The 12116-nt window shown below is 35.1% G+C and overlaps 1 protein-coding gene across 1 annotated transcript in view; it reads right to left on the bottom strand.

The window, feature by feature from the left end:
* Positions 1-3864: 3864 nt before the first annotated feature.
* LOC103491895 (serine/threonine-protein kinase 1) overlaps positions 3865-12116 on the bottom strand; it is a 50701-nt gene continuing 42449 nt past the window's right edge. Inside the window, exons 14-18 of the mRNA XM_008452008.3 lie at positions 8812-8953; positions 8486-8636; positions 4930-5130; positions 4756-4841; positions 3865-4213 (exon numbers count right to left, since the gene is read on the bottom strand). Of these exons, the coding sequence (XP_008450230.2) occupies positions 4114-4213; positions 4756-4841; positions 4930-5130; positions 8486-8636; positions 8812-8953 (680 nt within the window). The 3' untranslated portion in view covers positions 3865-4113. The remainder of the gene's footprint in view (positions 4214-4755; positions 4842-4929; positions 5131-8485; positions 8637-8811; positions 8954-12116) is intronic.

Below are 12116 nucleotides of genomic sequence, written 5' to 3' on the forward strand. Positions count from 1 at the left end.
TGTCATTACAACCCCGTGTTAGGATTGAGCAATTTTTGCACCTGTTGCCTTCCTTAGATGTGGTAGGCGTTTCTCCAGCTTTCTCTCTAAAATCAAACCCTAATTGTTTGTCACCCATCACCACCATAATGGCCAGTATCCTACCATCGAAAGTTGATAGGACAGAAATTTGAATGATGATGGATAGCAAAGATTTGCAGCGAAAATAGGATTGATAATTTTACTTTAATTGCAACTAAACTTTTAAATTTAGTGATTAACATGCATTAAGCACAACCCTAATTACAAAATTAGGGTTAAAAGAAACATTTACCTTTGAAGCTCCCTGATGCTCCAAATCTTCTCACGATCACAAACCTGAAACCACCACTAGAGATGACCTGCTATACTCCGGACTAAGAACCGGGTTGTGGTACCCGTCAAATGGAGGAATTAGAGAGAGATGGAAATAAGTTTTGAAAATAAAATTGGCCAACAGTCTTTTTTTTTTTCAGCTTGAAAAAGAGAATTATTTATAACTTAATTACATGTATAATTGCATGTAATTAGTTGGCCAAAATTTCAACACTTTGTATTCCACTAACATTTAGTGGAATTACTCACCATTCCATTTTCTCTTAGTGGGATTTTTGGATATTCCCATTAATTTTGGTCAAGGGGCAAAATGGTCATTTGACCATTTTAGTCAAAAGTCAACATTTTTGACTTTTTACCATTTTGTCCGTCTTGCCTAATTCCAATCTTCTGAGCATGAATCTGCATTCATTCTTTCTAAATTCAAATCACATTTGAATATTAAAACCGGTCAAAGTTTGATTTGATTTTAAAAACAAAAAAATCAACATTTTGAGTTTTTACAACTTTGACCATTTCCACTATTTTGAGCTTTCGTATATGAATCTCTATTCATATTTTTAATATTTAAATAACATTTAAACAAAGCTCTTGCTCAAAGCTATAACCGATTATTACATCCCATGTAGTTGTCGGTTTCTCTCTCTTTACATAATTCGAACAATTCAAATTATTCCAACATGTTGTTCTAAGTTAATTCCATATGAGCTAGCAGGGAACCTAATGGACCTATAAATCATGAGCTCCAACGATTCAAGATTAACTGGCTAAACCCTTTTAAACCACACTAATCAACATTCGTAAACTAACGAGTCATTCCACTAAAGTCTCGTAGCTGCACTCCCCTCACTATAGATATATTTCTGTCCATCTGATATAACCATGATCAGTAAGTTAAACCTTCACAGGTTGTTCATAACCTCGATTAGGTCAAAATATCGTTTTTACCCTTGAGACTACATCTTATTCCTTAAGTCACACTCATCCACTATTGAACATTTGGTTTAAGGTTCCACCTATAAACCGAATCCCTCTCAGGCCAATGAGAGGTTGGGGCAATTATGTTCAAGACTTGGATTCAGTTTTTAAGGGAACAACCTATCTACTAACCCTAAAACGGGTAGGAGTGAATTCCGTCTTGCACCCTATGTTTCCAACTATTCACCTGATGTTATCCCTAAAATGGAAGGCTTATTGGGCCAATGCTAATGAGTTGCTTTCACCTATATCTCCAAGGATAATCTCGTGTGAACAGGAGTTCATAGTTAGCTCAGGATTAATATTAAGTTACCTAGGTTATCAATAATCGAGATAGTCAGTTTTAAACAGTAAACGACATTATTACGTAAAAGTGACTATCTCATGGTTCTATCTTATGTAAACGTTTTATATAGGATGCCCCCTCTTTCATGTTTCTATATGAACGATTCAGGATTACATCGTTTGTATTATCTACAAAGCGGGCCGCATCCATAGTATCTTTGAATAAAGCGCCCAACCTTTAATCATATACTATCGATTATTTAGACTATTGACTCGAACTTAATCCATATTTATGTCTCTACATAAAGTTCAAGTTTACTAAAAAATAACCTTGGAATCTATGTTTATTGGACTTAAGAATATAATATTCAATTTCACAATAACTACTTTATTGAAAAGAATATGATTACAAACTACGAGTTTTAGAACAATAATTCCAACAAATGATGCGTTGCTGACACGATGGTCGTGTGATCTTTTAAGTTATTGTGAATTAGCAGAGCAACATGTAGAGCCCACATTGACCTTTTATCTAATAAATGTATCCCTTTCAAAAGTCAGGTTTTGTTGTATCAACTTTAAAATTACTACAATTATCCGAGTAGGAGATACCATTAAACAAACTATAATTAATTTAATGAGTTAATTCATATTTCAGTCTGAATTAATTCATACTTACACATGTATGGCTTAATCTTGAGGACAACATACTACAAGCAAAATCAACCAAGTAGCATTCCTACACAACGTCGTAGGCCACATGCATGCTACCATTGTACAACATTGGAGCAAAGTTGGGAGTGAGCGTCATTCTTTTGAGCAATGAGTAGATGCAACACATTTTAAAGACTGCTTGAGCATATCATGTTGTTGAATGCACTGCATTCGAGAGAGCCAGCACGAACGACGCGCGCTGTGACAACACTAGAGGGCCAAGCTAGAACGAGACACAAGCAATGGGGTTCGCCATGATTCAACAAGGGGTGTCAACAAAAAGGGGCTGACAGAACGCGACACTTCCGTCATGTAAGGTATCGATGCAAGAATCAATCAATTGCGGCTGCACGAACTCAAACTTCGTTCGGGGCACGTCAATGAAGAAGAGACAATGACAACAGTTCGACGCCTGAGCAATGAGCTTGCAAACCTACTGAATCACCACTCACATTTTGTACACATGCAAGCTCGTGCAACACTCTACTGTCCACACCTAAACCATGTCAGCAACAAGGTGTAAGCATTATTCAAGCAAAGCTCATCCTTCCACCTCAACTACACATCTTATTCTCTATCCCCTTCTGATGTAGGGGCATGGGTCACCCGACCATGCCCTTCCACCAAAGGAGTAATCGCAGATCATCTCATATCGCAAGGCACAAGCACGCTTAAACCATGCTCGCAACAAGGTGCAAGCATCATCCAAGCAAGCTCATCCAAGTGCATCAACTCAACATCGAGCTTTCACTCTCTACCACACGTAAAGGCATTACACTCTGGCCAAGCCCTTCCATTAAATAGGGAATAATCGCAAATCATCTTGAATCACTATAGACAAGCATGCTCCAATCATGCCAGCAAAAAGAAGCAAGCTCATCCTAGTATATCAACTTAACATTCCACTCCCTCCTTGCTTGATGCTGAGGCATGGTACTCCAACCAAGAACAATCATACTCAAACTACGCCAACAACGGGTGCAAGCATTATCTAAGCAAACTCATCTAAGTACGTCAACTCAACTCAACATTCTACTCAGTCCCTGCCCAACATAAGAACATGACACTCCTCACCCAATCAAGCATATGTGCCCATGATGGTGTTATTGAAAAATTAGGGTACAAATATAGGGTAAAAATGAATAAAAGATTAACCGTCCTTGTACTTGCTAAAAAGTTTTGTAGCATAAGCATGATAATATGTTATTTCCATACATAATTTATATAAATTACATCCATTCAAAATGCTCGTAATAAATATTATTATTTGATCATTGAATAATTTTGTTTCAAAATTTCGAACTAGGTTTATTGTTTATCCATTAATCTATTAAAATTTAATAGAATTTTCATGATTAATTTACAAATGAAATAAAAAAATAATTTATTCTCATACATTCTTAGCAACATTATCATAATATATTTAATTTTCAGCCATCTTATTTCCAAACATAATCTCCGATAATCCTACTCTCTCGAAATAACTTGTTTCTCTACAGACCCTAAAAAACTACTTATTTCAAGAAGCAAATGTGAGGTAAAAGGTAGAATTATAGGGAATATATACCCATAAATCAAAATTAAAAGAATGAACAAAACAATGGCACAACAATAGTCACTCAACTAACTTCAGGAAAAGACAGTGGGGAAGGGGAAAAAAGTGATTTTCTTACGTTTAGAAGGAAGTGTGATAAAATGAACAACTTTTGGGGAGGGTGAATGAAGAAAGAAAAAAAGAAGAAAAGAAGAAAAACAAGAGTGCAGTAAAAGAAAGATTGTTATCTACAATCGGAGGATAGTTCTAAGTGTATCACAAAGATTTTGAATGGTTTGTTGTTCTTGAGTTGCCTGCAACTCTTGAAGTGGCATATCTTCGTAACACCTGCAACAAATTTAAATTCAAATTCAAATTCCCCTCTAAAATTATAAGAAAAAGCAGATGAAGGGACTGTTTTTGACCACCTCGTTGAAACCTTAAGAAAAGATCAGATACATGCAAAACAATGAAGCATAAAGGACCTTCTTTAACTTCAACAATCAACCTCCCTTTTAATATTTAGTTTTTTAAACGTGTTGTTTTTGGAATTTGGCTTAGAATTCAACTCGAGTACTTAAGAAGATGCAAATCATGGTAAGAAATGAAGAGAACAAGTTTAATTTTTAAAAAACAATAATTAATTAAAACGAAATGGTTAACAAATGAATTCATTGGGATCAATGAGTGCACGCCGATGTAGCAACAGGTCAGGACTGAGGTGAAAGAACTAAAGGAGTGATAAACAGCAAAAAGGAGAGACAGCAGGTGGATATTTCTTCTGAGTGCTTCAATTGTTAGGAGACCAGATCACCAAATATTTGGTAATTCTTCAAGTTTATACTTGTAAAACAGAAATAATAACAATAACAATAAATATGATGACGTACATTCTGTGGTAAGCTAAAGCCTGGGCGAGGTTCAATAGTGTTGGACTTGAAGTAAGTCTTTGATAAACACTGGGTGGAAGAGGCATCTGCAGTGCGAAAAACGAAAAGAACAAATGTTTTAGGAGTTCAGGAGATAAATGAACACGGAATCAGAGAAGTGCATGAAGAGGGAACCTCATTTTGTCCTCTACGACCCTTTTTTGATTGTCCATCACCGGTGAAAAGTTCCTGAAGCGTTTCTACAGCTACAGTACCCCTATTGTCGTGCTGCACGCCTCCAAGGACGTTGTCAGATAACAAAGCAATGGGGGATATGTCAGTAGCCCTCAAGAACGGAATGGGCACAGTATTACCCGCTGCATAAATGGACCAGAGCTGCAAAGACAAAAGGTCCACTTATTTATTTACTAACGAAATTGTAATAGCGCCAAAGGAGCAAAACAGCTTAGGGGCTAGGGTAAAAGGCTCATTTGAATAACAAGAAAAACCCTAAAAAATATAACTAAGAGATTATATGATAAACGAAGGCTTATGATTGTGTTAGGATCTTCCTAACCAGGAAATACTCAAAGAACACACGAGGAACACTAAAGAAGATTATATTGCAATATTAAGAAGAAACTACAATATACTTCGAGCACAATCAAGAGGGCTGAGAATCCTCTCCCAAATTCCCCAATAAGGAAATCTCTCGTTCTTGGGAAATTTGCACACTTAGCCTAAAATAAAAGACCCAAATGAAAAGTAGGTACTTTTTCTAAAACCAATGAAGGCATCCTACTGTACACTTCAACCTTAAATGTTGTCTTCTTCTCTTTTCTTTTTTTTCCTTTCTTCTTTTGTTACGATTCTTTTCTTTGCTTTTCTTTTTTGCAGTTCTTCCATTTTATTTCTTTTCTTTTGTGTCTTTTTCTGGTTCCATTTTTCTGCATTTCTACTCTTTCTTTTCTTTTTTCCCTTTTTAATTTTTTGTGTTTCTTTTAAGTATTGAACATCAAATGGAAAATATATATAACATAAATAAAACGTCAAGCATCAAGCATCTAGTATGGAGGATGTAACATAGAGCATTTAAGCATAGAGCATAGAGCATCAAGTATCGTGCATCTAGCAGCGTTTCTCAATTGCAAGTGTGCGGGTGATTTTGAGAGACGAATTAGTAAATTCACAAGGTGCTGACCCAAGCAAGAAACCACTTTCTATTCACTTTTCAAAATTGGACCATTTTTCATTTGGGCCTCTAACTAAAACTCTAACCGACTAGCTAATTATTTACTAATTTGTCCCCTCTAATTAACATACTCATATTCTACTAGTAACTCCCATACATCTCTAATTAGCTCCCCTATATTACTCACCCTTTGAAAACACACCTTGTCCTCAAGGTGTGGGTACCAAACAAAGAAATACAATTTTCTTTTACTGAACCAGATCAGCTACCCGCATTTTCTTCAACCTTGGATAAAATTTTTTCCAATCTGCTGCTGTGGACATACATGGGCTTCAATTAATTCATCAAATAAAATATTAGGCCCATTTTCCAACCCATTAAGCAGACGAACAACATAAAAAAAAAGCAACTTAATTTTAATGCGGACCCACTGTCCATGTATTGGAGAATTAACATATTGAGCCCCTTCTTATTGGGTTGGCAATCTTTACTCAACCTCATAAAACCCTAATCGTATGCCATACTTCCCAGTTTCTTACATATCCCTCCCTCTCCTCCTAAGAACATTGCTCCTCTTGAACGAAAGGAAATAGGTGAGCCTGCAATCCCAGCCCAAAGACCCTCACAAAAATTAGGGTGGTTTGTTTTCCAACTGGAACTGGTCCCACTGTCTACGACTTCACGTGGGCATGGACATTTTTTTCTTTTCACGTAAATTTCCTCTTCTCCAAGCCTCCTCCCATTTTATTCTCCATCGACAGCTGCCCCCATTGTTTGACATCATTAGCACATCCAACCTCTCGCGTCTTCCCCCTTACTTCACCCACGGCCACCAGTGTTTCTGTCCCTTGTCGTTTCTCCTTTGCTGGTCTCCTTTCCCTCCCAATCAGTGAATCGTGGGTGTCTTCTCTCTCCATTGAGGCCAACTGTCCTTTGATCTTTGGGAAACAATATTTTCTTCATGCTGACTGCTGATGACCAACTTTTTTTAACAGTATTTTCTCTTTCTTACATTCCTTTTCTCTCCAATTTCTTTGTTCTTCCTTCAATTATTTTCCCACACTTATCACTTTGTCTCATTGTTGATACTACTCTATTTGATCGATGTTTCCACTTCCATCTCGCCCTTCGCCGCTGGCCATGGACACCAACGATCAGGTTTTTTGTTCTTTGACTTCTCCTTCTTTGAGTCAACATTTATTCTCTTTTTCTCCCCTGCTGCTGTGGATCCCCCAATCACTTCCCTCCTTTTCTTCCACCGATGGCATCTTTTTGTCGTTCATTTCACCTTCTCTTCATTCAACGAAGCTTTCTGTAACAAACATCATTTCTCCTACATCGATGCATTTCAGCATTTGTCCACATTAGTCTACGGATGAAATTTTGATCATAAGCTCAATGGACTTTTCTGAACCGGCTAACACCACCTGCTTTGCTTGTTTTTCCTTACGTTTTTTTTTGTAATTTCTTCTCTCTGTTTTCATAACTACTATTCTTCTCTATTCTCTTTCTCTATCTCTTGGATAGAATCCTTGATCCTTTGTTGCAATGCTCTCGTATCTCTCTGTATGTCCTAGACTGTTTCATTCTCATCTAGTGATCTTCTCCTTCAGTCTTTTGCAACTTCTCTCAGATTTGTCTTTCAATTCTTCACACTTGCAATCTCCCATCCAATTCTACATTTGCTCTGACGTCCATGGAGTTTCTCCTCATGCGACCACCTTACATTTGCAATCAGCCATCCATTTATGCATCCACTCATGTCTGTGGTTCTTACCTTGATAAACAGAACATACGCAAGAAAGAAAAGCTCCAGTACCAATTTGTACCAATTTGTTAGGATCCCACCTAACAAAGAAACACTCAAGAACAGGGCACACCAGTAACACTAAAAGATAGATTTATATTGCAATATCAAGAAGAAACTACAAAGTACCTCGCACATTGAAGAGGACTAAGAATCCTCTACCAAACTCCCCAATTAGGAAATCCCTCACAAAATTCTTCACCTCTCCTTCTCAACCCACTCCTTCCATTTATAATTAAAACCCTAACCCACTAGCTAGCTGTTTACTAATTTTCCCCCTTTAATTAACATACTAATATTTCACTAATAACTCCCATATATATCTAATTAGGTCCCTTGCAGATTGTTTTCCAAGAACTGTTATTCAAAAAGTACCGTGAGTGGGTGGTAGTGGTGCAGTACAATACCAACCCCAAGAAGACAAAGGATTAGTACTCAAATAATTAAAAGCCAAAGGATTATAGAAGGTTTTTCCAACTTGCATTGACCAAACGAGAATTATTACTTTTTATTTGGAAACAGAACAAAACGAGAATTATAATTGGCAAGATACACACACACACAACTCATAGACACAGTTGTACTACCTACCAAGATCTTTACCGTCAGGAAAAATATAGTAATAAGATGAAGCTAAAAGGGGAAACCTTGGAATGAAAAATCTCCCACTTCATTGCTTTATCTAGAGTTATCAACATGAAACTTGAGAAACAATGTAGAGAAAACGCACTTGTAATTAAAGTTAACGTTACCTTGTCCTGCAGAGCAAATGACTTCCGGCTGACAGTTTCACTCTTCAATGTGCTAAGCTCATGAATACCCAAAAATGAAGGTATAGATGCAGGCACGGTGAGATCCGATCTTCCATCAAGAATATTATTTACAATTCCTCCTGTACGCACACTACAGAAGATTCACAAACATTAGATTTCAAATGATACAAGAGGTAGCAGAATTATGAGATAAAGCGATAATACATTGTTTCTTATAACCGATAGCAAAATCATTGAGAGTGAAGACAATTAATCTACAAAAAAAGAAATGATACAACACATCAGCAAGATCAGAAAGAGAGTACCTAGAGTCAACTCTAGTTACGTTAATGGATAGGCTCTCATTGCGTAAGGAACCAGTTGGTGGTTCAGCAACGCCTATATCCAGTTGAGAGGTCACCTTATCATTCTCATCTCCATCATGGACTATTACAGTGCCAAAAGTACCTACAAATACACATAATATGCATACCTTAGAGGTGTCAATTTCAAAAGACCTATTGGGAAATGCTAACTTATTACTAAAATCAAATGTTTCAGGCCCATCGAGGTGATAGCTTTCTTAATAAACCTTCATTCTTTTAAATTAAGCTTATAAACACTAATTCTACCATTTCTTTATTTTTCTATCTAATTTTCAGGAGTGCTTTCATAATTCAAGGCATGTTTTAGAAACAGTAAAAAAAAAAAAGAAATTTTGAATTTTGTTTCAAGAATTTGGCTAAAAATTATTCTTTTGCATCTTTCGCAGTCAAAGTGTCTATGGTACCAGTTCATACTTGGTTACCCAAAGCTCATGTAGAGGCAGCTATGACACTATCTGTCATCTTGGCAGGAATTCTTTAAAATTGGGAACCCAAAATTTAAATACTTCTTAGGAAATATGAAAACCAAGATATGAAAATGGTGAGAAAACATAGTTCCAAATAACAAAAAACAAAATACAGATTAACTCTCAGAATAGCTTGATTTAAGGGAAGAATTACTTTAGGTGCTAATACGAAAAAGTTGAACTTAATCTTTGATGTATGCACTCTTTTGGGGTTGCTGAAGGGGATGGGTAAGCTGATAACTAGAGCCAAGTAAAGGTTGGAAGCAGGGGGTGGCAAAATAAGAAGGAAACTTGACGAAGTCCAAGTAGGATGAGGAAAGAGATTAACTTGGCTTGATCATCTCACACATGATGGAAGTAGGAGGTGGAAAAGACTTATTAAACATGATTAAGACACTTCATATATACCGGGAGGTGCAGGGTTAAGCTTAGAGGGTAAGAACACCTCAAGGTGGAGCTGGAAAGTGGTTGCAGTCACGCCAAGAGGAAAAAAAGTAGGTGCTGGTGCTGTGTGAACCGTGTATAAAAGATAGAAAGTAACCTTTGGTTCTTCTAAACCACTTGTGCCATTCACATTTTAATGAAGAGGCTTGTTTCCTTTTTTGAAAAAAAAAAATTAGGGTTTTCTTGATATTTTACCCAAAATTTGATAATTTGGAAGTAAGGGTGATTTTAGATAATTTTGAAATAATTAAGGGGCTGTTTGGGGGGTTAGGGATATGATAAACCTAGTGTTATGATAAACCTAAGATTATGATAAGATGTGTTCGGGGGAAGAGTTATGGAGGAAGTGTTATGATAAGATGTGTTTGGGGAAAGGGTTATGAAGGAAGTGTTATGATAATGTTGTGATAAGATGTGTATGTGGGTAGGGTTATGATAGTATTATAATAAGATTTGTTTTGGGGAAGAGTTATGTAAGTAGTCTTATGAATTTTTTTTTAATATATATATATATATATATATATATATATATATATATATATATATATATATATATTTAATTCATATTATAAATCCAATACACAAATTTCATATATTAACTTACCAAATTGTCATAGTTTTCATAGACCAATTTGCCTTAATGTCTAACTACGACGTTCATTTTTAACCTTTTTCAAGTAATCGTTACGTGCGAATAATTTTTTTTTGTTTTTAAAATTCATATTCTAAATCCAATACACGAATTTCGTATATTTAATTTACCAAATCGTCCTAATTTTCATAAAACAATTTGCCTTAATTTATTTAACTACAATGTTTATTTTCAACATTTTTTAAATATACGTTACGTTTCAATAAATTGAATTTTATGAATATGACATGCACACAACCTGTAAACATGTAAATAAGTGCAAATAACAATTGGAAATACGAAATATTGGAAACAAAAAATAACAATCAACGCTTTTACCAACTATAGTTTTGTTTTCTAGTGAAAATTACAATAAATCTAGTTTTAGGTTTCTCTTCAATCTATTTTAGTCTACTTTTAAAATATTAAATTTAATTTTTATTCTTTTAACATTGATTTATATACTTTCAAAATATTTATTTCAGTCATTCTGAAACAATTATCGGGTAAAAAATTCACGATCCTACTGCCTCTATAACAAAATATTTGTTATGTTAATTTAAGTTTAATTTAATAACCAAAATAACATTATGAAAAATATAGACAAACCACCTCTAAATAATAGGATTGTTGAAATTACCACTAATTGTTAATTTAATCAAATAGTCCTTATAATTTTTTAATTGTTGTAATAAATTTATGGTAGTTTGTTAAAATGTTACCATTTTTTTTATTGAATGGACATTTCTTAGATATTTAAGTTAATTAACAAAACACATTGAGGTTGAGATTGATATTAAAATTTTAATTTCACAAGAAATTAAAATTTTAATAATGTAATTGTACCAAATTCATAACTTAAAAATAAGCAATGATTTTAAAATAAAAAGATTAAAATTAACAAAACTCATGAATATAAAAATTATAAATGAGAAAAAAATGGATTAAGGAAGAGTTGAAGAAGAGTCAAGGAAAAGTTGAAGAAGGGTTAAAAAGTGTTGAAGAAGGGTTAAGAAGTGTTGAAGAAGGGTTAAGGGGCTAAAACTAGGGTTACATAACCCTTCCCCAAACAAGGGTTAGATTACATAACCCTAACCCCTCATAACCCAACCCTTCCCGCAAACGCCCCCTAAGGGATTAATCTGCAAAAGCCTTAAGTTGGGGAGTTAAAGTTAAAAGGGGAATTAAGGTAGAATTGATTATCCTCGAGGATTATTGAAGGTAGATTGAGTTGTGATTGATTAGGGAAATAACCAAGTGACTACAAACCCAATTTCAAGTTAAGTGGTAACCAGAGGAACTTATATACCAAATAGCTATGAAGCACCAAAACCTCATTTTGGATGGAGTGTCAATGGCGGACATGTGTCCAACACTGACATGCTCCTAAATGTTTCAGATGTAATTATTGTGTCTTTTTTTTTAATCCAACATGCTAGAATACACAAGGACACATTTTTCTTTATTATTATTATTATTATTATTATTTTTAGAAATAAACAAGTCTCGTTTGTTAATTTTAATAATGAGACAAAAGCTCAAAGTACAAGAGGTTTATACAATGAGCATAAGAACCTAGGGATCCACCCAAACATCTCAACTAGGTTGACACCCCTTTAACGTACTCATCATATCCATATGAATTATTAAGAACATATAAAATGATGACAAATGAAGGCCTCTAGAGCACAAGCAAATCGAAA

Source organism: Cucumis melo, chromosome 10, assembly GCF_025177605.1.
Source record: "Cucumis melo cultivar AY chromosome 10, USDA_Cmelo_AY_1.0, whole genome shotgun sequence".
NCBI classification, from domain to species: domain Eukaryota; kingdom Viridiplantae; phylum Streptophyta; class Magnoliopsida; order Cucurbitales; family Cucurbitaceae; genus Cucumis; species Cucumis melo.